Source organism: Anas acuta, chromosome 1 (assembly GCF_963932015.1).
Source record: "Anas acuta chromosome 1, bAnaAcu1.1, whole genome shotgun sequence".
Taxonomy (NCBI): Eukaryota; Metazoa; Chordata; class Aves; order Anseriformes; family Anatidae; genus Anas; species Anas acuta.
In genome coordinates, this window is record NC_088979.1 from 149,976,158 (window position 1) to 150,001,687 (window position 25,530).

The 25,530-nt window shown below is 52.7% G+C and overlaps 1 protein-coding gene across 2 annotated transcripts; it reads left to right on the forward strand.

Annotated features, from left to right (window-relative positions):
- The first annotated feature begins 19 nt into the window (after positions 1-19).
- On the forward strand, positions 20-20,796 carry TOM1 (target of myb1 membrane trafficking protein). Of its 2 annotated transcripts, XM_068665000.1 has the most exons (16): positions 20-173; positions 6,987-7,071; positions 8,740-8,818; positions 8,964-9,113; positions 9,223-9,357; positions 9,668-9,814; positions 10,840-10,956; positions 11,443-11,576; positions 12,240-12,273; positions 12,813-12,918; positions 13,927-14,047; positions 16,633-16,708; positions 17,153-17,215; positions 18,856-18,915; positions 19,263-19,299; positions 19,393-20,796. In XM_068665000.1, exons 1-16 carry the CDS (start codon positions 122-124, stop codon positions 19,539-19,541), a joined length of 1,545 nt encoding a protein of 514 aa, XP_068521101.1. In that variant the 5' UTR covers positions 20-121; the 3' UTR covers positions 19,542-20,796. The 2 variants fall into 2 exon arrangements, with proteins under 2 accessions (XP_068521101.1, XP_068521109.1); XM_068665008.1 differs by lacking the exon at positions 17,153-17,215.
- The last annotated feature ends 4,734 nt before the right edge of the window (positions 20,797-25,530 follow it).

The following is a 25,530-nucleotide window of genomic DNA, read 5'->3' on the forward strand; positions in this document are numbered from 1 at the left end:
GCCTTTGTACCGAGCACACGGGAGGAGGGAGGTGTCTGGGGGGGGGGGGGGCGGCGTCACGGCGGGGCCCGGCCCGGCGCGGCGGTCACGTGAGCGCTGCAGTCAGCTGACCGCGGCGGCGATGGACTTTCTGCTGGGGAACCCCTTCAGCTCCCCCGTCGGGCAGCGAATCGGTGAGACCCGCGCGGCCCCGCGCCGCCCCGCGCGCGTCTCCCCCCCCCAACCTCTCGCCTCGCCGCCCACCCCCGGTCTGAAGCCCGCCCGCCCGCCGCAGGACCCCTCTTTCCACCGGGAAGCTGTTGCTCCCGCCCCCCCCGCGCTGCCGGCCTATGGGAGGGGTGCTCGGCTCTGAGTGGCAGGCGCTCTGGGCCAATGGGGAGCGCGCGGCCCCAGGAGGCGCCGGCGGTGACCAATCGCGGCGCGCAGGGGTCTCGAGGTGGCGAGGCGAAGTTTCCGCGCTTAAAGGGGACGGGGTCCGAGCCACGCCCCCCCCCCGCGGTGCCCAGCTCTGTGATTGGCTCGCGGCCATTCCCGCCTGCACCTCGCCGGGGGGCTTCGCTGTGAGGGGGGCTGCTGATTGGCTGGGCTCCAGCCGCAGCGGCCAATCAGCGCCTGGGCGGGAAGACCCCCGTGCCCTGCCCGAGGGGGCGGCCATTATGTGGCTGGGGGCTGTGGGGGGCTTGGTGCGGCCATCTTGTGGCACGGCCGGTGGGCGCCATGGGTCTCCCCAAGGGAGGCTGCCAGCCCTGAGCTTCCCACCACGAGGTCTGAGAGAAAGAATAAGGCCACAAACAGCCACGCTGGTCTGGAAAGAGATGTGGTTCTAAAAATGCGTACAATAAAGAAGCCTCTCTTCCCGTGTTGTGTCATCCTCAGTGCCTCCAGGTTGTGCCCGCAGTGATGTTTTCGATACGGGATGTCTCCATCCCGTATAATGGCCGTTTGTATGTTTATGCAAATGCCCGCTCTTGCTTTCCGTCCCTTGTGTAGACCTTTGTTCCGTTCCGCCATGAAGCCCCTGATTCATCGCGCTCACACGGGTGCTGTGCATGGGGCGGGTAGGGAGCAGCAAAGCAGCTGCTTTAGGAAACGCTTTTTTTTTAAGTGCTGCCTATTTCAGAGGCTCTCACTGACCAAACCAACACCAGGGAAGGTTTTCAGTAAAAAAAAGTTCTAAATGATCTGTAATGCCTGCCCAAATGACAGTCACATGTTTCATCACACTTTCCAAGGGAAGCCTTCTCCTGCCCTGTACAGAATGACTCTCTTTGATTCTTCCAGCCAGCGTATCAGATACGTTGTTATGTTTGGGTACAGGCAAACTGAAGTCATCTTTTGGTGTTACGGGTTACTACATGCCCTCCAGATCTTCTCATCGCTATAGTAGTCAGATTGTGAGTGGTTTCCTCACTAGGCTTTACTTCTCTAAAGGGATTTTCAAGCAACAAACTGACAGCAAAGAAGAGGAAGAAAGTATTTCAAGAGTGTTGTCAAACAGGAGTTTGGAGTCCTCTGTATCAGAGGTGTGACAGTAGGGAAATCTTAATGACTGGCGTTGATTGGGGTTATTGGAGTCCAATGGGGTGGAGGACTTGCAGCATATGAGAAAGCAACTGGGGTGTGGAGGACTAAAAAGGGCTGATGGCTGTAAATATGAATGTTTTCTCCTTTTGAACATCGCCTAACATCCCAGGGATGTGGATAAATGCTATCTTCTCTATCTAATTTGAGACGTGAACATGACTTAATCAAGTTGTTTAGTAGGTCTGTGGCAGCTGCATAGCGAACCCGTGAGTCTGAGCACCAAACCTACACAGTGCTGCTGCTGCAGGCTGTCTGCAGAAAGCTGATACGACATCATGGTAAATTACTTGGGCAAAGTCGTATGTGTCTGATACAGCTTATAAAGTCTAAAACAGCTTTAGATGAAGGCTATAGAATAAAAAATATAAATGAATAAAAATAAAAAACCCTCTGTGGCACATTGCAGTGATGTTTTCAAATTCCTTCGTTAATGAGAATGTAGTAAATCCCACTTATTTTGCTGTCAGGGAAATGGATATTCAAATAATCAAAGTGGATACTCAGATAATCTCCGTGATTATGAGTCAGTTGCAGAGGAGTAAGTTTACACCTTCTTACTCCCAGTCTTGAGATATAGTCATGGAATTTGCCTTTGCCCTATTTTCAGGCCACAACATCTATTTCTAAGTAAGATGAATACAGACATTTAATTGAAATAAAATATTTCTGACCAATGGAGAAACTTTCAGAGTGCTGAAGCATTGTAGTTTGGATTTTACCCTTGAAAGGGTAACCCACTTGGCCTCTATCTAGGAGCTAAAAGAAAAACGGAAATGAGGTAAATGGAGCTAAATAAAAAATGGAAAATCTAATTTCAAGGAGGTGCTCTAGTAGTAACAAGGTGGAGTGAGAGAATGGAGAGGAAACCACCAGTGCTCTCTCCTGAACCCTGAAGCCTAGAATAGCTAGTAATTATAGCAGTACTGAAAGGGACAGAGAGAGGTTATTTTAGTGAGTGAAGCCAGGCAAGGGAGAGAAGTGAAGGTGTAGGACAGAGATGGAGAGGAGTTTTTGCTCTTGGGGAGTGGGTTAAGCATGAGAACCAGGGAAAGCTGAGACTGGAAAGAGGCAGCAGGTGAAAGCAGATTGCCTGTGCTCATGGGTGAGGGAGAGGAGCAGATAAAACACTGTGCCAGAACAATCCCCACAGCCATTTGGGTCCCACCTTGCAGATGTCCCTGCACCCTTCTGTGAGCAAGTTGTCTCCTCTGTCTTTGGACAAGTACAGCAGGGCTGAATGGTGGAATCCCAGCTGAGCTGATTCTAAAGTTTCCTTGTGGAAAGTGAAAGCATGAGGCTTAGCAAGGCAACTGTGCTGGATGCCGATTTAGGCCAGGATGCTGAATTGGGCCAATTCATTGTTACAGACTGAAGGGAGGTTGGGAGAAAGGACTGTTGCATTACTTTCTGCTGAACCTGTGCTGTCTTGTGCAATAAAATGCAGGTGCCCTCAAACACCTATTGAAATTGGTGAGAAAGTGCCTGATGCTTTGCCAAGGAATTTTAAGCCATTAGGACAGAGTGCTGAAGGCATCCTGGTTAAGGGCCTGACTTGGAGCAGGATGCTGGTCTCTGACGAGCTGCAGTGAAGCATGCCAGAGGATATGGCCTTAAGTTGCTCTAGGGGAGGTTTAGGTTGGATATTAGGAAAAATTTCTTCACCAAACGGGTTGTGAAGTATTGGAGCAGGCTGCCCAGGGAAGTGGTTGAGTCACCATCCCTGGAGGTCTTCAAAAATCGTATAGTTGTAGAGCTTAGGGACATGTTTTAACGGTGAACTTGGCAGTCCTAGCTTAAAGTGTGGACTGGATGATCTCAGAGGTCTTTTCCAACCTAAATGATTCTGTGAAAGGTTTCTGAATGCTGCTTGGCTGATTATGGATGCTTCAGACCTTTGAAGGAGAGCAAAGGGAGGTGGAACCTGCTTAGTATCTCTCCCAGGAGTGGGTGGGATTGCCAGCCCGGCACTGGGCTCTCCCTGGCACGAGGGAAGAGGCAGGAGGCTTGTACAGGAACAAAGCCACGAACTTCATCCGTGGCACAAAGCAAGGTACAGCTCCGTTGTACCAGTTACGCCGAGTTCAGAATAGTTTCTTATCTCACGGCTCCAGATAACTTCTATGACTTAATCACAGTCAGCAGGAGTGCATCAGATGCCGGGAAGAAAGAGCCATTGCTTTGCTTCGCTTTGACCCCGTACCACAGCCCTCAGCGGCTCAGGGTTGAGGCGAGCAATTAGCGAGGCAGCACGCTGCAAGCAGACAAACCCTGGCGCTGTCACACCCGGGAAGCCAGCCTGGCTGCCAAAACAACATGGCTTTGAGGCGGGCCCATGGAGGGCTTCTTGCACGCAGCGTGGTCCACAGCCAGCTGGTGTCGGGCTTTGAAGACGGCATTGATACACCGCCGATAACCTCCCTCACAGGCATACCCTGCAGCAGGTCGGGATCAGCTCGCCACACGCAGAAGCTGCCTGATAAGCCCTGCCAGGCAGTGCTGGGCGGGCAGCCATTCCCTGCCTCCTGTCCTCGCTGTTTTTAGGGACTTGTCGGCATCCCCGGGCTCATATTTCATGAGGGGCAGACGGCTCGTGTGCAAATTACAGCTCGTGAAGCAGGGCCCGCCGTCCTGATCCTTCATGTTGCTAATGAGTAGACTTTGTTTCCTTCCCAACCGCAGGCTTTAGCAAAAGGGCAAAGTTCAGGATTTTCAGGGAAAACTCCAGCATATACAAGGCTTGGGCAGCCTCTTAGTGCTTAGAAGCGAGGAGGATTTAGAGGGCATTAGCTCCAGCCTTCCCAAGGCCAGATAGGCCAGGCCTTAATCTCTGCTGGTAAATTCGAGTGCTTTGTCCTTGGAGGTGTCGTGTGGTCGCGTTCCTGTTTTCCATATGCCCTCATTCTGCTCTTCCACCTCCGTATTTTCTGGTTGCATTTAGGGCAGCTGCTCTCCTCCTGCAGCTTTTCGCCGACCGCTGTCAGAAGGGAGGTGAGGGTGGCGGGATCACAGCACCACTGTGGGGTGGCTGTGGGGCTGTGTGTCACCTCTGAGGAATCCCCACTTTCCCGTACAGGCCGGCCAGGTGAGGGAGCACACACGGTTTGTTTGCATTCCTTTCTGGAAAGCAAACCTGCTCCCCAGCCTTGGCAGGAGGAGCGCATTTGGAAGGAAAAAGAGGGCAGGGGAGCGGGTTGCAGAGTAGCACCAAGCACAGGGAAGTGCATTTGCAGTCTGTTCACACTCATGTAGGGCAAAAAAGAGGATGAGGGGGGTTGGGGAGGTTTTTGAACAGCAAAGATTTGAAGGTTAAATTCTGTTTTCATTTCGTCCCTGGTTTCTTCTGTAGCTTGGACCTTCCTTTAGGCTGAACCCAGTTCCCAAGTTTTGTTTTTTCCTTCCACGTGCAGTGTTTTCCTTCAGGAGTGTGAAGGATGGATGTGGAATTCCTTTCAGCAGAGCAAAACCATGCGATTGATTTGCGAGTTTCACTGCCAGAGGCAACAATCAGTTCACAGGAACTTTTGGGGAGGCTGGAGTTTAAACTGAGGTGCGTCCTGAGCGGGAGGTGCCCCTCAGCATGCCAGAAGAGAGCGATAGCAGTGTGGCTTTGAGACCACATGCACCAAATCCATCGGAGTCCTGATCCCAGGTTTGCCCTGACAGAAAACATTTCCCCTGTGTTTTGTATGGTACACCAGGTGGGCACCCCTGTAGTCCATGTAGACTGCCCTGCATATATTCTCCACCACATCACTCAGTGTGATCTTACCTCATGTGCTTCAACGAGGAAGCTTAGATCTGCAGAGGCCAGGATTTCTTTGTGGCACGCATGACAGAAAGTTCATCTGAATGACCAAAGTGACACAAATTCACCTGAATCGAGAGGCCTTCGGGCTATTCCGATGGTAGGCAGACTTACAGAAAGGTAGAAAATTCTCCTTGCCACTCTCCTTGCCTTGTTTGCCCTCTTCCATCTGGTTGTGGCCACAATGTAATCAACCTAATCACAGTCTAATCAGTAGGTTCTGCAGTCAACAAAAAAGGTGGCGTCTGCATTATGATAAGATTCATGCAGGGCGCTTCACGCTGTGGTGTGCAATCTGTGGGAAGGACACATGTACAAGAGAGGCTGTGTTGCAGGGAGCTGTGAGCAGCTTTCTGACTGATCCTCAGAAACACAACATCCCAAAACATGATGGATGTGCTTACCGTGTCAGGAATTAGAAATTTTTTTCCTATGTTCTGGCCTCCCACCCCATTACCGCTGCATGAGTGGGCACTTCGTTTCAGTCCCACTTTAAGTGTCTCGCTGGGTCTCCTGAAGAGCACCTGGTAGGTGCTGAACTGGTCTGGCTTCTTTAGTTTGTCTTGCCCCACTGCTGCCAGGCATTTTATAGGATGGGAGAGCTTGGAAAGATGGCTCTCCCCCGCTGCTTGCCATGTGCTGTATCTCAGTGTTTCCCTGCGGTTTGGAGAGTGCCTGGCCCTGCCCACCCCACTGCAAGGCTCTCTTTGCCCCCAGCTGCCAGCGGTGTCCCTAAAGGCATCAGTCAGCCCGTGTGGCTGGGGCCGAGAGACGGCTGATTACAGGGTGGAGGCACTGATGTTCTCTACTAATAGCTGCTTGTTGCCCAAGTCTCTGCCTTGAATAACATCAAGGCTGACTGAGGAATTCCTAATTAAAGGGGACACGGTCAAGGCTGAAACAAGATTGCTTCGGCTTCAGCCTGCAGTCCTTTTCTGCTCGTATTCCCCAGAGGCCAGAAGTTCAGGGGAAAGAAGCAAATGTTAAAGACGGGAAGGTCCCATCTGGGTTGTTTATGTTTGCTTGTTTATTTTTGTAGAACCCATGTGAAAGCAAGGTGACCCGTGTGAAACGCCGTATCGATGTGGTGATAGGCGCTTTGTGTATGTAAGCAACGGGGCTGATTCATTGGTCTCATTAACTTGATGCAACCAAAAGCGACGCCGCTGACATTCGATCCGTGGCGGTGTGAGCAGGCCAAGCTCGTGGTTTCTTTTCCTGGCCGTGCAGCAGCAAAGCAAATAAGCCTCCATTTCTCCAGCTGTGGAGCTGAAGTCATGCATTTTCTGCTCAGGCCCTCTCCCTTTGTGTGTACGCAGCAGGGATCAGGCTGTCCATGTCTGATAGCATGTGTGCTGTGGGCAAAATTGAGCGAATGCCTGTCCCGACAGCAGCCAGCGATGTGCTTTGTGGTGGTGACACCTAGTGGGAAGCACTTGGTGGCTGAGACTTTGCTGCCTGATTCACCTGATTACATTTGGTGGTGGAAGGCAGGGAGAAGGAGGCCGGGCTCTGGGGTGCAGTGACAGCTGAACAGCAGCCGTGAGAGTCCCAGGGCCACTCTTAGCCTTGTCCTGTCTTGGTTTCTGTCTTCCAGAGAGAGCTACCGATGGGTCCCTGCGGAACGAGGACTGGGCTCTCAACATGGAGATCTGCGACATCATTAACGAGACTGAAGAAGGGTAAGGGAGCTGGCAAGGGTTCTCCTCCAGCAGCAGGTCCCAGCACACTCCCTGTAACACTACATCCCTAGGCTACAGTGGTGGAGGTAATAAGCCAGGCTGCCCAACAGTCCCTTAGATGAGACTCTGCTGGGGGATCTAGAGACACAGCAAAGCTGTCAAGAGCAGCTGTTAGATGGCTCCCTGTAATCCTTGTGAGCACAGGGAGCCATTCAAACAGGCCTTCAGAGTCCCCAGAGAAACCTAGATCCAAGCCAGGCTGCCTCCCATCTCCCAAAGGCACATTTCCAATATTTTTACTCTGGTTTATTCCTCCTTCGTATCCCTCTCTGTCCTCTGGGAATGTAGAAATCTCCAGAGCAGTGACTGTAGAGAGAGGAAAATCTCAGGCTGCTATTCAGTCCCCTGACAGTGTGAGTCCTGCTGAGGTTATGTTCTCAGCTATTTCCATATACACTCACTCAGACATGCGCAAAGTGGGTAGGAGAGCCTTTGTCTCCCTCTCCCTGGGGTGGGATGTTCAGAAATCTGCCAGCCATGTTAACTCTGTACCTGGGGATTTGCCAGTGAATTCAAGAGGGACCGCTCCCTCTCACACTGGAGATGTCAAGAACAGCATGTAGAAAAGAAGGTGACACATAGAGTAGACGATGTAGGTTTCGCTCCTGTCCCACCCCGCAGTGAAGCTGATAGAGGATTAGCTAGCCCAATTTTCTGCTTCACAGTTGTAAGTTAACAAAGTCAAATGTCTCTAGTTACAGATCTATCACCCCTTGTTTTCCAGTCCTGCTATCCCCATGGTGCAGATCTGCCTGTCTCTGCTAACAGTACTGAGCTGTCACCACTTAGTATTTCAATTCTGGGTTGCTGCTAACACAGCTGCACCCTCCTGGCGTGGAGCTCTCTCCCATTCTCCTGCTAATGCCCATCCATTACAGCCTTACTGCCCCGATCCGATCCACTCCTGCCCTCCTTATTACCTCAGTGTTTCCATCTCTTGCTCTGCAGCACTGCTGCTCTTCCAGCCCAGTCTCTCTTCCCGTGATCTGCTGGAGCACATCAGTCCCTTTGTGCCCTCTCACAGAACCACAGTGGGCTCAGACCACTCTGAGAGGGGTTAAGGAGGCCCTGCTATGCTGCTGCTCTCTTGTCTACCTGCAGTATATGCAAGGTTTTGCCACTGCATCTCCCCTGCTTCCTTTCCTCCAGGGAAATTTTGTTTAACAAGCTTCTCTCTAAACATAACAGGAGTTGTTTCATCTCTCTCTTTCTCCTTCCTGCTTCTAACCCATGCCAAGTTTTTTGTGTTCCTTTCTTGGCATCTTTGCTAAGGGATTTTGCTCTGTCCCCAAACAGTACATTTCTATTTTTGTATTTACTCTCCCCTCTGTTTTGTCTGTACACCTTGGATTGTTGCAGACAATAACACAAAAGCCTCCAGTTTCAGCAACAGCACTCACCAGGAGGACCCTGGTTCTGTTGCAGAACCACAGGCAGAAGCTGCTTTACCAGTCTTTGCTTCAAGCCATACTGAAAACGTGGTGGGGGAATGGTCACCACTGAGTATGAGATTCTAGATGCCAGTGGCTGTTTTACTTCGATTCTTTCTCCCTAGGTGAGAAAGAATCAACCTTGTGATAACATTTCTCCATCTGATTTCTCCTGCAGACCCAAAGATGCCTTCCGAGCCATAAAGAAGAGAATTGTAGGGAATAAGAATTTCCATGAAGTTATGCTGGCTTTGACGGTGAGTGATCAGGTCTCTTTCTCAGCTTTGTGATGTCCTGCTGTAAAGCTGAGTCCTTGACTGCAAAGGCACGGGTACCCACAGACAACAAGGCCAACCCATGCAGCCAGAAAAGGCTGTAGCTAATGCTTCTTTGCCTTCAAAGGTCTTGGAGACGTGCGTCAAAAACTGTGGCCATCGCTTCCATGTCCTTGTGGCCAGCCAGGACTTTGTGGAAAGCGTCCTGGTGAGAACAATCCTGCCGAAGAACAATCCGCCTGCCATAGTGCACGACAAGGTGCTGACCCTCATCCAGGTGAGCCAAGAAGAGTGAGCATCTGCACCGGTTCAGAGAGAGTGTGTTTGCCTTTAGGTGTTTGTGCACTGTCAAATGACACTGGGCTGCATTGTCTCCCTTTCCCCAGTCCTGGGCAGATGCTTTCCGCAGCTCTCCGGATTTGACTGGTGTCGTGGCTGTCTATGAAGACCTTAGACGGAAAGGCCTGGAGTTCCCCATGACCGACCTGGACATGCTGTCACCCATCCACACACCGCGGAGGGTATGGGAGCATTGCTGAGGAGAAGGAAGCTGGGCTGATACTTTGCTGGAGATCTGAGGGGACTGCAGCAGCTTTAGGTCGCGTTTAGAGGAAATGAGGAGGGAGAAGCTGCAGGAAAGCCTCTTTGCAAGGCTGTGGTGGGCAAAGCGGCTACAGCTACAGGGCAAGATATGTGGGGGAGGTGAGGCAGAGAAGCTAGAAGAGCTGTTGAAAGCAGCTGGGGAGCTGACATCAACGTTTCTTTCATAATTGCACTACCTGGGAATGTCTAACATCTTCTTTCTGCCACTTTTCCCACCTCTGTCCACAGACTGTGTACAGCTCCAACTCCCAGTCTGGACAGAACTCACCTGTGGTCAACTCCCCGCAGCAGATCGAGTCCATCCTCCACCCTGTCACCCTGCCCGCTGGCAGAGAGACATCCAGCGAGGCGCCCATCACACCCACACCAGAGCAGGTGAGTTGCACATAGACCCCGTGGTGCTGCTGACCGTGCCTCCACCCGGGGGCTGTTTCAACAATGCTCTTCTGGAACTGCTGCCCTGGTCCTTCCCCAGCCTCTGTCCTTAAGGAGTTGTTCTAAAACATCACCCCTCTAGGGCTCACCAGAGCTCCTTCGTGGTCATAGTGATGAGCTGGGGCACCACAATCACAGAGTGGTTTTACTTCCCTAAGACAGGGCTGCCAGCAGGTATAGGGAGGATCCTTTGGCTGCAGGGAAGAGGGGAACTGAGACACACAGGCTTTGAGCGAGGTCTTTGCAGAGCAGTGCAGCGCAGTGTAAGCTTGCTCAGTGCATGCCTCCTTATCATCTTTGTTTATCTTGCCTCACTGCTGACTTTATGTAAATCAGCCCTATCTGGTTATGTGGCTTGCAAAGGCCAGGGCTTTCTCAGTTGTTTCCCCATCCTGTTTTCTCCTTCCTTGCCCTGACTTCATATGACAGCAGGTTCAGCACTAATCCTCCAGCTGTTGGTAGCTTGCATCCCCGCACAGAACAGAAGCTAGAGACTGCTCTCGAGGGGCTCATTAGTAGCCTCTGAAACCAGAGAGAAAGAGCTTCAACTGCACACTTAGCCCAGGCTCACCTTTTGGATGGGAATTCATTTCTTCCCCTCTTCCGCTGCTTCAGAAATGAAATGATTGGAGTGGCTGCCACACAGGAGCCGCTGGCAGGGGAAAGACTGAATCATAACAGCATCCTGTGCTGGCTGTTGAAATTCAAGGTTAGGCGTAGTGGCAAAGGTCCCCGGTGAGAGCCTGGCATCTTTTAGCAGCAAATGAATTTGATGGTGAGTAATGGGGCTTCCTTCGGCTGGGAGCTCCCAGGAGCCAAACTAAGCAGTGACAAATGAGTTCTCCAGTGGCCGTTCCCTTTGGCTCTGTGAACACGCACACGCTGTGTGCTGCCATTCAGAGCTACCTTATCTATCCCCCTAGCCTTTTAGGCTGAGCAGTTAACACTTCCCCTCCCTTCTGCAGGTCGGGAAGCTGCGCAGCGAGCTGGAAGTGGTGAACGGGAACGTGAAGGTCATGTCAGAGATGCTGACAGAGTTGGTGCCATCCCAGGCTGAGAATTCTGACCTGGAGCTGCTGCAAGTAAGGAACAGAAGGCAGTGCTGCTGGGCAGAGGGCTGGCACATGGAGCTCAATTTAGGAGTGACTTGAGGGGCTGAGGAATTACTCATGACAGGCATGGGAAGCAACCAAAGTGGACAGTTTAGTGTGGGGCTCATCGGGGGGTGATGGGATAAGGGAGACACAGGGGAGGTGGAGTTTAAATGGCCAAGGGAAGTTGCACTGTTGAGCTTGGAGTTGTCTCACTTGAGGGGACCTGTAATCCCTGAGGGCCTTTTTTTCTAAATGATGTGTTAAACAAGAGGCATGCAATTGTGAGGAGAGAGCAGACCAGTAACTGTAAAGCTCATGTTCAGTTTAAATCTCGTATCAGTATCTGTTCCCTCTCTACACTTGCTGATAGGCTCCAGCAGGCTCTGGGGTCTGTCTGTCCCAGTCACACTTCCAAATCCACGAGTGCTCAGCCTCAGTTTGACCTTTGTGGTAACTTTGCCTTGCTGTGAGCAGGAGCTGAATCGTACGTGCAGAGCCATGCAACAGCGTGTGCTGGAACTGATTCCCCGTGTCCTCCATGAGCAGCTCACCGAGGAGCTACTCCTCATCAACGACAACCTCAACAATGTGTTTCTACGCCATGAAAGGTACCCGTCTCCCTTCTCTGCCCTGGCCTTCCACAAGAGTTGCCTGCCTTCTGATAGCCTTTTATTCTACCCTTTTGATCTGCCCATGGATGTAATGCTTAAGGTGTCAGCCTGTACCACCCATCTTTGAGAAAAGAGCCAATTCATACTTCTTCCTGACTTATTCCTGCCCCTTCTGAGACACTGTGTTGTTGATGGTATGTAAACCCAACCCAGAAGAAGGAGGGAACTGCATGGAAAGAGATGGTTTTCTAGCTCTGAGGCAGGCAGGCACAGAAAGGACTTGCCCAGGTGGAATTTGCACCCTTTTTTGTCCTCCATTTCACCAAACTTATCTCTTCTGCTAGGGTGAAATCTGGAGAATTTGGTCCCTTTTGTCTGTGTGAAGGAGAGCTAGGTTTGAACTATTTTGATTAGAATTAGCTTTGGAGTATCACAAGAAGCTTCCTCACACCACACCTTTGGAGACGTGAACTCTGTGGGCTCCGTTGTGGGGTCTTCTGTCTGGGGGGGAGAACTGAGCCCTGAACCATGCTCCCCCTTTCCAAGTATGTAGGAAGGGGCAAACTATGCCAGGCCTTACTGAGAAACCTGTTGGGTTGAGGGTGAACAAGCACACACTCTTGTAATTCATCCTGTCACGTCCTGTTATTTTTCTTACAGGTTTGAGCGTCTTCGGACTGGACAGCCTGTTAAGGTAACTGAGTTATTGCCTTCAGTACAGCTCAGTTTGCATCCTACAGCACCTGCTGTGCCCTGCTGAGTTGGAAAGGGATCCAGTCTGCCCCACTTGAAAGCTGCAGGCTTTGTTCTTCCTGCTCAGCTGCACCAGACCACACTGGTGTGCAGGACAGTCCAGTTCCCAGTGCTGTCCTCTCCCTCCCTGGCAGTGGGTCCCTTCCCCTCACCCAAAGAATAAGGACAGACCAGTTGTAGATGTGTTTTCTGGCTGCTGAGCATGTAGGGGACCAGTTCCCAAATGAACCTCGCTGTGTCAGCACTGCCCTGTTGTCTGAGCAGCACCCAACCTACAGACATCCATTCTGCCCTGGGACACTATTCCCAGCCAGTTCTCCCATCACTGCCCCCGTTCTTCCAAGGAGAGGTTTATCCAGCCGGTATCTTTTGATGGACTACAGAAGGGCTTTTCTCTCCAGTGTTAAAGAACTAGAACTAGGGGGTCAAGGTGTCCAAACCTCACAAAGTCTTCACTATCTTCCATTTTTTTCTCCAAAGGCACCAACCGAGGCCCAGAACAGCTTGATTGACCTGGGACCCAGTACTCCTGTGGCGAAACAACCTGAAGTCACCAACAACCTCTCCTCCCAGCTGGCTGGAATGAGTGAGTTGGCATGTAGTACTCCCCTCGGTCCTTCTCCTGAGAACCCTTTAATACCCTTGAATCACCTTCTAAAATAATTTAGCTACGTTTATAAAGTAACCTAGAGAAATAGGGTATGTTGTCAACTAATAAACTCATGAAGAAACCTGTGTATGTGCCAAGGGACACAAGCATGTCTCAGCATCCACAGCCTCAGATTGTGCAGGAGGTGGACGTGGCTTAAGGAGGACCTCAACATTAGGCTGTGGCTGAGGTCTGGGCTTTCCAGCAGGGAAAGGGAGAAAGATGCTCCCCCTCCTATCCCTAGCAGCAGTGCAGTTGCCTCTTGCTGTGTGGTGCCTGGGAGGAAAAAAGCTGCTGAGCTGTACTGCAAAGGCAGCCGTGAGCATCTTGGGCTCAGGACCCAGGTCTTGACAGGTTGTCAGAAAGCCTAAACAGTCCTGATGGTCTTCAGGACATACCAACAGCCTACATAGCGGTGCCTGAAGCTCTCTCACTGGCTGTGAGCACATTCAGTAGAGCTTGGGTGCAGCTACAGAAAATCAGGAAGACTGTATTGACAAACAAGCCAGTGGAGATATTTCTCAAGCCAGGGTTTTTCAGGTGACACTTAAGTAATGGAAATCCACTTGTCTGTCTCAGATTCTCAGAGGTGTTTGCCCAGAAGCACAGGTTATTCTCTTCCACAGGTTATGGAGCAATTCCCTGTGTTGTCTTAAATGGTAAGGAACATCTGGCCTTCAGAATCAGTGCAGTAAATCGATGCCGCTGTTGCCAGACTGAGCTAAAAATATCCTGCTGAGCAGGTGAAGAAGAAACTGAGTCTGGCACTTCACTCACAACACCGAACGCGTGCATACGCTGTTCTGCTGCTGAGGGGCAGGGTTGATGAGTGGGCCTAGAGCCGTTCAGCCTGTTCTGATGCTGGTTTTCCACTTAGTACTCCAAGCACACGGCCCTCCATTCACTGCTCTGTCCTGCCTGCTCACCCTCCTCTGTCTCCCACAGACCTGGGCTCAAGCAGCGTGAGTGCAGGGCTGCAGTCCCTCAACACCTCCGGCAAGCTGGAAGAAGAGTTCGACATGTTTGCCATGACCCGGGGCAGCTCGCTGGCTGAGCAGCGCAGAGAGTGAGTGTAGCACCCCTTCTGTTCTTGCCTTCTTGTAAGTAGGGAGCGTGCGGGGAAACGGGGGCTGTGAATTCAGCAAGCAGCAGTTCCTGGGAGGCAGTTGGATGTGACAGAAACGTGCTCTTCCCATGCAGTGTTTGTAGAATGACCTCAGTAGTTCCCCTGCTAACATCGACTCCCCCTCACAGTGTCCTGGGCACATGGAAAAGGAAGTGGTCTGTGTGTGTGTGTGTGTCCCTCACTGCTAAACAGGGGGGCTGCGTGTGCTGGGATGCTCAGTGTCAGGAGATGAAGGTGTGGAGTGGGACTGGCTGAGTTTTCTTGTCTGTCTGTGAACTCAGGAGTTGCTCCGTGCCCTGACTGGGGAGGTGTTGAACTCGGTTGTCACTGAATATCGGTGGAGCCTAATGGACTGACTGTTGAGCTGGAGTGCAGGAAAAACACAATCCACTGTGGCTTGCAAGACAGGGCACTGCTCTGTGCCTCAGTTTCCCTGTTGGTAAATGAGACTGATGTTTGAGACTTCCTTATGGAAAGCAGCAAGAGTTGGGTGTTGTCCTGTTTGGACTGAAGAGGGCTTTTCTCTTCTGCAAAGAGTGGATTCCTGAGTCCTTATTTTGGGAGGAGCCAACAAGAGCTGTGCTGACTGGATCCTTTTGGCTCACTGAATCTCTTTCACCTGTCAGAATCACCTCCTGTTCTCCACAGGTTACCAAGCAGCAGAGTCCACAGGCACAGGGCTCCCTCCAGCCCTCCAAGGCTTGTGCTCTTGATCTCCACCCCTGGAGTGCCTTCCTCTGCAGTGGTACAGTGGCAAGTTCAGACCTTATCAGGATGTCTCCTTTCATTCCCTTGTCTCAGACTGCTTCTAGCAGCCCACGGGCAGCACACAACTTGATTTATTCCTGGTCATCGTGTCCAAACACTGAGCTCCTTCTGCTCTGCCTCCACGAGCCGGGCTGGCCCTGCACCTCCCTCACCACGCTGCTGGGCTAGGAGCACGTCAGCCTGTTGGGAAGCCGTGCTTACACACACAGCTGTTTTGGGCTCAGCCTGTTTGCTGAACATGAATCCCACCACTCTTAGCCCTAAACCACTTCACTCAGGGCTGGGAACCCCTGGGTAGATGGCTACATTCAGAGAGCTCCCAGCACACGGTGGGTGTGCTGCCTCGGGGTAGAGGCAGTCCAGGGCAAAACACAGGTGCCAACAGCCTCCAGTTTGGGGCTGAAATCTGAGCTTCTGGTATGTGCTCGGTGCTGGTGGCCGAGGGAGAGCTGGGCAGGGGTGGAATCGTATCCTCCCCAGCATGGTGCAATCCTTAACACACTGAGACTTGTGATCTTTGCTGTAATGAGGCGTCTTCTATTTATGCCTCTCTGCCTTCCATCTGCCCACATTTGCACCCCTGCCAGGTAGCCTCTTCTCTCACTGGCTCGGGTTTCCCATTTCACTCACCAGCCCCTGCTGTCAGTGTCCCCCTCCCTCTGAACCGACCCATTTCCCTGCTGCTCCCGGACAAGACGTTCTTGCAGCTGGGGTCTGTTCCTGACTCCCCGTGCTTCATGAGCATCTCTGCGAAGCAGTGCTTGAAACACCTCAAGCCTTTCCTGCCGTTCTTCCTCATCAGTGGCATGATAGCAGCGCTGTACTTCATCCTTGATGCCATCGTCCACAGCGGCCCCTTCACGGATGAGCACTTTTTCGAGAAGTTTGAGCGTCGCTGGCCCAAGCCCCTGGCCCTCAACAAGAACGGATCCACGTGATGGGCTGCTACGGCTGCAAGGAGGGGCCTGGGAGCAGCTGGAGGGGAGACCTGAGGAGAGCTTCAGGGACAGGCTTTGTGCTCCCAGCATGGAAGGACTGTTGGTTCCAGCCTGCATGGATCAGATGGTGATGTGTGGCGTTAGTGTGTGCGGTAGCTGCGTAGCGGGGACACGGAAATGGAATAAGGGAGATGAGGGGTGGGACGTGTCTCTGTGTGGAAAGAAGTTGCTGTAACGAGGCGTTTGGAGACCCTGAAGCAACGCCAGGCTATTCTGATCATCCAGCCTAACCTCCTATGTGGCATACATCTGTGAGTCTTTGCCACCACCAGTTCTTGAGTGGTCTTGGTTAAAGTTGTGGTTCTGAGCTGTGCCTGTGAAGGTATATGGGCACACAGGGGCTTCAGTGCTCAAATCCTTCCTGTAGCACTCTGCTGTGTTAGTTGTCTGTGTTAGTTATCTCTGTCGTCAACCCCAGAGAAGATGAGTGCCATGTTCGATGCACCTAGCTCTGTACGACTGTGTTTTAGTCTGTTGGATGGTTGTTTTCGGACGATGCCTTGTCATCCTCTTGTCGTGTGCCTGGGCTGTCCTCTGGTTTCCCACAGTGATGTTGCAGTGAGCAGTTTATTTTGTTTTGTGTGGGCTGCATTCATCTTTCGTAGGGGTTTTGCCTGCCTTTCTAGAAGCTCTTGGTAGCAGAGCGACAAGAGATGAAATGTTCTGTAGTCAGCAACCCCGAGTATATATTTAGGAGTTCCTGCTCTCCACTCTCGGGCTTTTTATTCACCTGTCTGTCATCTAACTTTGTGCTTTCAGGGTAAAGTACGAAGATCCCCAAGCCTCCAAAGGACTCGCTGGTGCCCTGGATGCCCGACAGCAGAACACGGGAGCGGTAAGTGGCCAGAGAGCCTTTAGTACATCCCCAGGAGTGGTTGTGTCCTCCTTGCTCACCAGCGCAATAAATGTGCAGTCGGTTTGGAAAAAAAATCAAGTATTTAACATGACTGATGATAACTCCTCGTCTCCACCAACCTGCATTCACTCCCTGGGCTCTCTACCTCATGTTTTAAACCTCGGAGGTGAGGAACTATGGAGAGTCTGGACTTACCTCAGTTGGTAACAGGATAGCCTCCTTACATCTGCAAGGAAATTTCCACTTGGAAATAGGTTTTATTCTACCTCAGCGGGTTTCCAAGTCTGTTTGCCTCCTCTCTGCAGTCAGAGAAGTGGGCCACCATTAACAGCGTGTTCTTTCCCCCCCCCCCTAAACCCACTGCCTCCCCTCTCCCTCACCCTCTGCAAGAGCAGTGTTCAGTGCAGACTCTCTCTCGACCAGGGGGAGTTTGGTGCCTCCAGTGATGGAGCCCAGCTGACTAACTGGATGGTGCGGCAAGGAATGGTGAGACTGTGGGGCGCCAGCAGGGAGAAAGGAGGCTGGGGCTGCTGAACTAGACAGAGGTGCCACTGGCACAGCACATGAGGATGCACAGCAGACATCAGGAGACTGCAAAGTGACATGGCACAGCCCTGCCCTGGAGACCAGGGTCGGGAAGGAAGCAGGCAGAGTGTCAGTCTTCCCTCAAGCATATGTAATTGTAGGGAAAAGTCCTGGCAGCCTGGAGGCCAAGAGAGCATGTGCCGCTCTGTGAGTTAAAGGATGCCCTGTTACGGGCTGGGTGTCCCAGGAGCAAGGGCACTGCACTAACCACAAGTAATATAACGAAGGCTGCTGCTGTTCATTCCCTCTGCAGCCTCTCCTGCCCAGCATGAGCTGCTCCACTCAGAATAAAACTTATTTTGGCTTTTATCCTGCTGGAGGACTTCTCTTGTAGCTAAAGAGTTCAAGCCTCCAAGCTGTTGAATTTTGTCTGTTGGCAGCAGGAATTCCTGCACTGCACCACCTCAGGCATGCTGAGGTTTTGACACACCCAGGTCTGAAGTCTGTGAGCCTGCCTTCCTGAAATGGACACTGCCTAGACTGATGTCTGCTCTTGGAAGTTTCCCTACAAGCTGTCCAGCTGGCTTGAACGCACTTCTACTCCAAAGAGTTCCTCTTTGGGTAGACAGAGCCACTTTGCTTTGAAACTTCCTTGATATTACACATCCTCTTCCATCCCCGCTCACCCCTCTGCCAGCTGTGGTAACTATCTGAACTTGCTACCTGGTTTGGGGAAGTCTGCCTGTCCTTGGTGAGAAGGGGTTGCTCTTCTTCTGAGAGAGCTATCGGTACTATATAGACTAAGAAAAAAAGCTCCTACAGATACCCTCTGGCATTTCTGCTTGTAAAACCTCTAGCAAGGGCTCAGCTTTGCTCAGCTTTGTTCAGGAGCTTGTGACTGGAGGAAAGGATCTGGGGTTTTGATTTGGTCTTGGTTTCCTTCAAGGATATCTCTGTCCATTAGAAAGTTGTCTCTGCTGCTTAAATTGCGCAGGGATGTAAAGTCTTCTGTGCTAGCTTCTTCCCTACTGGGAGTCAAACTTTAATTGCAGAGGACTTTGTCTTTGATGGGTCCATTTCTATAGTTTGGTGTGATGTCAGATTCTGCTGTGCTTCATGATCTTGCCAGGGAATCACTTCTTGGCAGGTGTATTTTCCCCTCAGTGTGGTACCAGTCCTGGCAGATTCATTATCTTCAGCACCACAGACTTTGACATCAGACCATCACTGCTCTGTGGAAGCGATGTGGAGAAAAGCACGCCTCTGGCTGCCTAAAACAAACAGCCAGCTTCCACCTAGTGGGTCCTTACCGGAATGGAAAGCCTCATCCTGTACTAAACCCCAAAGCCAACTACCAAACCCCAGATGCTTTTAGTGGCATGCATCCTAGAAGCTCTGGGTGTGGATGGGACAGAGGAAGCAGGTGAGCCATTGGTAGCTGGGAGAGCTTTGCAGTTGCAAGTCGCCTTTGGAAGGGCCTGAACTGACGGAACGGTGGGGCAAGAGGGTTAGATTTTGAGTTGGGCTTCCCTTTTGCAGAGTGGGTTTTAAGAACACCCTCTCTTCTCTTGGCCTAATTCCTCTTTTTCCGTCTGTCCCAGGTGCCAGTTCCCCAAGCCAATTTCATGGAAGACATCGAAAAGTGGCTCTCCACTGATGTGGTAAGTGAGGGGCTGCTGTCCTGGAGGCAGCAGTCCTGTCAGAGCTGTCTGTGGGGCTGGATCTTAGGCAGTGCTCGATGGCACCAGCACTGCTGAATGTTCAGCACAGGCTGCTTGGAGGGAGCAGGGGAGGAAAAGGCGAGGACACAGGGCCTGGGGTATTGTAACAGTATAAAAAGCCTTTTGGGAGGCACAGCTAATGAGCTGGGGCTCAGGGCCACTTAAACACGTCTGTACTGCTGAAGAGGGGAAGCACTGTCTTATTTCCCTCCATGCAGACAGAGAATCACACCTGTGGAGGTACCTTTGCCTGCCTTGCCTCTAACCATGCCCTTCTCCTTCCCTAGGGGGAGTCCGAGGATGCAAAAGGTGTCACCAGTGAAGGTAAGAGTCACCAGCCAACCCCCTTCTCCAGCTGGCAGCACTTTGGCTTTTCCACAAGCCTCTCTCCTTGCTGATGCTCTGCTCTTGTCCCAGAGTTTGACAAGTTCCTGGAAGAGCGAGCAAAAGTTGCGGACCGGCTCCCCACTTTGTCCAGTTCTTCAGCAGGCACGTCCGTCTCCCCTCCTGCTGCCAACCATCATCGGAAGCAAGCGAAGGAAGATGACGCTATGTTTGCCTTGTGAATGCTACTGACTGGTGTGCTGTGGAGCAAGAGGCTGTGTGTGCTGTTTCGCTCGCCTCCGACCAGGGGCCAGCAGGGGAAGGATTCTGTCCCCTTCCTCCACTCTCTTCCTGTTTTCTTTTTTTTTTTTTTTTGAGTTGTTTTTATCTTAAAGCTGCTTTCAGATTCCAGATAACCATTGTTGTGTTTAGGGATGTCGCACAACAGGCTTGTGAAGGGGCTTTTCAAAGCTGCTTGAGAACGTGGAAGGTGTGGGCTTTGGTTTTGGTACGAGGTGGGCAAAGCAGAAGCAGCTCCCCACCCTCCTCTCCGGGGAGGCAGTCAGAGATCTTGCCCAGGAAACAGGAGAGGCTGCAGCCTGCTGCTGAAATCGTGCCTGCCTGCTTCTTTCCTAGCCTCCCAACAGAGCGGGTCCCCAGCCCGCTGCCTGCTGCTGTTAGACTGGAAAGCAGCAAGGGCGTGCGACGTTACAGGTGGCAGAGCAAAAACACTAATGGTAGCGGGGCCCTCTTGCTCTAGCCTCTCTTGCACAAGTGCTTGTGGTATGCAACAGCTTCCCACTCACAACCCTTCCTCTTCTCCCCCATCAGTTTGTCCAGAGCCCTACCCAAGCCCCCACGTTTCCGTTCCACAGCAGCCAGCCCCCAAAGCCCTTGGCTGCACACAGGGCTCGAGCTGTGAGTGGTACCCAGCCTGCAGGCCGAAAGGGCTGCCTGCCCTGGGGTGGGGTGTGCCTTCAGCAAACTCTGCAGTTAATTTAATTCCCCCCTTCTCATCCTTTCCTCCCCTCTTTCCCTGATACCATCCCGCCTCCCTCTTGCTGCTTCCGCTGATGCCTTCCACCGTGTCCTGCTGTGGTGTGGTGAGGATCCCGGCGCCTCTGAGCAGCCAGCGCTAGCGGCTCCCCGTGTGCTGGGGGCAGAGAGCTGTGCTCCCTGAAGCTGGAGGCTTTAGGCACTGTTACACCGGGGAGAATGTGCCGTTGCTGGGGTAGCTTGTTCAGCTGGTGAGCGCAGAGGTGAAGCAAGACTCATCTGACACCAAAAAACAGCTTTGCAGCAGCCGGGAGCTCCTTTGCACATGGGGAGCAAAACCCTCCCATAAAAAAACCCGCACACACGCTGCCTAATCCTACGGGGCAGCCAGGGAGGAGGGTGCTGAGCCTGGGGCTCCTGCTCGTGGGATTTCTTGTTGAATTTGGGAGAGTTGCCTTTTTTATTGCACATTAAAGGAGCAAACTCTTGACCCTGAAGAAATGTGTGTGCTGTCTTTGCCGGCGTGGGGAGGGGAAGACCCTGGGCGGCCACATTTGCTCTCTGCAGGAAGATGAGAGGACGGCGTGGGGGCCGAGCGAAGGCAGGTGGGAGCTGTTTCAGCGTGGTTTCCTGGGGAGGCGGCTCCAGCCCATCTCAAAATAGCAAGAGGGCGAGCCACCTCCTCTGCTCTCCCTCTCTGCCTTGTGACCAGGCCCAAATCACACCTCACACTCCATAAATCACTCAAAGACGTGCAAGAAACAGTTGCTGCGAAAGGGCTCCCTGGTGTCCTCAGCTGTCCCTGTGCCACCTCCCGGTGTCCAACGGGGTGGCAGCTTGGAAAAACAAATCACCCCCTCCAGCTCCCGCGCACACCCACGTAGACCTCACCCACGCAGCCCTGCCTCTGGCTTTTCCCGTTGTCCTTGCAGCAAGCCCAGAGCCGAGCTCAGCTGCACGGGGAAGATCACTTCATGATCCCCAGGATCCAGCTTGCTGCCCCTGGCATGCCCCAAGCCCACCCCAGGGTGAGGATCCATCACCCTCACCCTGTTTTCTCCCTCCGGAGCGCGGGGGAATGGGCTCACTGCTATTTCTGTCGGGGGCAGACAGGTGGGAGTGTGGCTTGGTGGCTGCCAAGCTGACTCGGTTTGACGTGATGGTGGCCAGCAGGTGAAAATTCGGAGTGTCGCTTGTGGCCAGCGTGCCTCCTCCCCACCTCCTCCCCGCTGAGGCAAAGACTTGTCCCGGAGGGTATCCGTGGCTTTTCTTCAACAGCCGAATAACAAGAAAAACGGGGGGGAGAGGAGGGAAATCTTTCCGTGCCCACATTAATATTCCCATACTTGTTACAGATTTTACCAGTAGCACCTTAAATATTTCTGCGATTTTTTCTTTTGAGGAGAAACTTGAAGAAACACCTGTCGGGTGCACGTACAGATCCCGCGTTTTGCACTAGCAAAGACCACTTTATGCAAAACTGAACTGACAGCATCATAAAGAATTCTTTGAAATACGTTTCCCCTTTCCTAAACTCTTTCCTAACGTTGCTGTTCTTAAAAATCATGCTCGTTCCTGCCCACCAGATGGCTGTCGTCCCCCGCCCGCTCTCATCCCGAGCTCTGCAAACCGCAGAGGAAACCCTCCGGCTTTGCAGTGACCTGCTCAGCAGGCTGTGCACACAGCAAACCAAACCAAACCAAATTTTGCCTTATTCTAGGTATTACACTGCAGCCCTTCTCCTGGCAGGGACGCACGCGGTGGCAGCCCCGAGCAGGCACAGGGATGGTTGCACCGTGCTGAAGCATCCCTTAATAACCATGCCGGGAAGGGGATCCTGGCCTGCAGGGGCTTTTTGTGTGACCCAGGGTGGTTGTTTCTGTGTAAGCTGAAGGGAGGAAGGCATAACTCGGGGTCGGATCTGCCCCGTATCGCTGGAAGTTAGGCACGTCTTAAAAGTTCGTGAGAACGGCCGTGATGTTAGGGGCTGTGCAGTTCTTGGCATAGCAGCGTCACATTCCTCGCGGCACAAAACCACAGGCTTCTCTTTCATCTACTACGGGCCTCCAAATAGTACACGAAATTTATTTTTAAAGAGCAGCGAATGAATAAGTCTCCTGATTTCCCACAACGTTGTTGCACAACGGAGCAGAAGTTCTCCGTGCTGGTACGCTGGGAAGGCTGCTCACCATCCCAGAGGATTTTCACGTTGCTTTACCATGCCAAAACTTCCTCAAAGCCTATTTGGGATAAAAAGATTCCCCCTTCCCACCAAAATGAGAATAAGGCCACTTCCATTTCTCTTCAGAATAGGAGAGAAGATGATAGTTCAGTTGGAAGGGACGTACAAAGACCATCAAGTCCAACAGCCTGGCCTCTTCAGCTAACCAAAAGTTAAAGCAGGGCGTTAGGAAAGACACAAAGAGGGAAGAAGGATGGAAAAATGTGCAAAAATAGAGGAGGAGAAAGAGGTTCCCCAACACTCGGGGGCAAGGCAGTGGTCACAAAGAGGTGTGTGGCAGTGGCAGTGAAACCTGAGTGAGGGAGAAGGGATTTAGGAACATGGATTTGCAGTCAAAAAACTTCCTTTTTCTCTCTGCCATCATCCTTGCAAAACCTCGTGTGTGCAGGAACCGCAGCTGACTCAGCCTGTGGCAGCACTGGGCTCGCTTCCCTCTCCCGGCGGGGTTGGGAGAAGTCACAGAGCTGGGAACGGGCAGAGGAGCAGGATCTGGCCCTATGGGTAAAGGAAGTTTTCGGTGATGTGGGTTCCAGCAGTGTTTCAGCATCCCTCCCTACTCCAGCTGCCTGCTGCAGGGATGCTTCAGCCTGCAACGGCGAGGCTGGGTCCAGCCCCAGGAGCAGAGGTTTTTGTGGGGATGAGAAACTCCCTGAACCAACAAAAATCCACACGTGCCGGTCTCCAGGTGCTTGATTTGGGGCTGTTGTCTGCCAAAAATCATTGCTGAGGCACAAGGTGGATTTGATGGAGGGGTGAGGCGAGGATAGGGATTTCCTGTGGCTCCTGCAAGGACACTTTGTGCAATCGCTCTGCCCATCAGCTGCACCAGGGGAGCCCACCCCGGGCTGAGCACCTCTGGTCCCTCCCAGCTCCACCAGACCACATCTGGCAGCTCGGCCCTTTAATTTGAATCCCACACCACACTCACGTTGCCCGGGTGTTGCTGTTAATTATTATTTAGCTCAAGAGCCACGGCCATAGTCCTGAGGGCTCGCCATGCCAGACACTGTGTGCACAAGGGCAAGGATGCTCTCTGCCCCTGGTGACTGGGAAGGCCGTGGGAAATTCCCACTTTTCCCAAAACTGGGATATTCTCGCTCCTTTGTACTCGTGCTCCCGAAGCACCGCAGTGCACAGGGCTCCCCAAAGCTGAACCCGCCCTGCCCCTAAATAAAGAGCCTTGAAGGAAACTGGGACAAATTTCTGCTCGGTGCCTTCCCTGCTCCGTAATTACAGGCATATGCACCAGCTGCCTTCCCGCCTGGGCAACCCACCTGGGGCTCATTCCTCCCCATTAGCATCCAGCCTCCTGCTCCTAAACCAAAGCTCTCGCAAACAGCAGCTCGGGCTGGTGAGCAGCCTTGCCTGCCTGCCCTGCGGTGATTTTTTGGTACAGAATGAAGAAAAAATGGGGGGAGGAAGTGAAGATACAGGCTGTGCCTCGGCCAGCCTCTACAATAAGCTCCTTCCCACCCTGAGTATTTTCTAAAAAAAACACCAGTAAGGGTGAATTTCCCCCGTAAGGGGCTGCAGCATCCCCGATGTCCTGGGTCAGCCTCCAAACCTCCAGGGCAGCCAAAGCGGGGGCCCCACAAACGCTGACTCGCCCTTTCCCCCATATGGGCGTTCTGCTGAGTCAGGGTCACACCAGGCCACGGTATCGCTGAGTAATGCTTTCGGGCAGCAGTGGGGGGGGGCTCTTTTTGCTGAGTCACGGTGCAGCGGGGCCACGTGAGGCCGGATATCGGGAGGGCGGCTTCGGGCCGACGTGCTGAGGTTGCAGCCGCTGTTCTTGGCCCCGCGCCCTTTCCTCGGGACGCCTGGAGAAATCTCCAGAAAGAAAACCCCCGGCTGGCCGCGGCGGAGGATGTGCAGCTCCCGTACCCCGGGGGAAAGGGGGATGGAAGCCCAGGGGGGGGCAAAGGGGGGCTCCCTCTGTCTTTGTAGGGCTCGGTTCCTGGTTCACCTCCTCCCCTCCCCTGAGAAAGGCGTGCGAGCTGCGGTGCAAAGTTCTGCTCGGTGCCTACGTGCGGTTTTTCAACCCCAGCTCCTCGCTGCTTGTCCTGTCCCGAGCAGGGTGTGTTTTGCTTTCTGCAGGGCTGAAGCACGGCCACGATGGAGGCGGCTCGGCAAAAATGTGCCGTGGCATGCGTGTTTCCACGCACCTAAAAAAAGTAGGTATTGTAATCTGTGCTTCCCGTTTCCACCCAGCTGGTTCGTTTATGCCCGAGAAATGCACGTGCACATCCTTCTCCCTCCACCTCTGTCCCTGGGGTGTCAGTGCAGAACCGCACTGCAGGACCCTCCTGAAGCCTCCCCCCCCCACCACACCACACCCCATGGGGATTTTCAGTGCCTTGGGGTCACAGCCTCTGTGTTTCCACCTGTATCTCTGATCTCGGCTCGGATTGTTCCGTGCTGACGGCAGCGAGCACAATCAGTTCTGCCAGGGCCGGGCAGCCTCCCTCTAGTAAACACCAACCCACCCACAGCACGTCCCATACCCTCCGGCAGCGACTCCCCCCGCCGGGAAACCACTTTAAGCAGATATTGCAACTTCATGTGTTGTTTTTTTTTTTTTCTTGTTCCTTTCCCCTTTGCACAGCAAGTTCTGGGTGCTGAGTCAGCCTCCCCTTCCTTGTCAGGCACTGCAGATTTCTGCTGTGTCACGGTCTCAGGATGCCCATGCTCCCCCCCCCCTCTCCAGCCGAGCCTGGCTGTCACCAGCCGGCCCCTCCTTGTCCCCCCGGGGACCAGGGGCCAGGGGCAAGCAGGGCTCAGGGCTTCCCACGCAGGGCTGTGAGCTCTGCTCTCTGCACAAGCAAAGTTTCTGCCTGCAAAATCCACAAGGAAAATCTCCCCACCTCACCTCCCTGCCCCTGAAAAAAATCACTGATTCCTCAATGACTCCTTGTTGTTAACTCCTCATCTAACTGATCCCCTGACTGAAATATTTTCTCAGGGGCTGGGACAGGCAGACAGAGGCTTTCAAG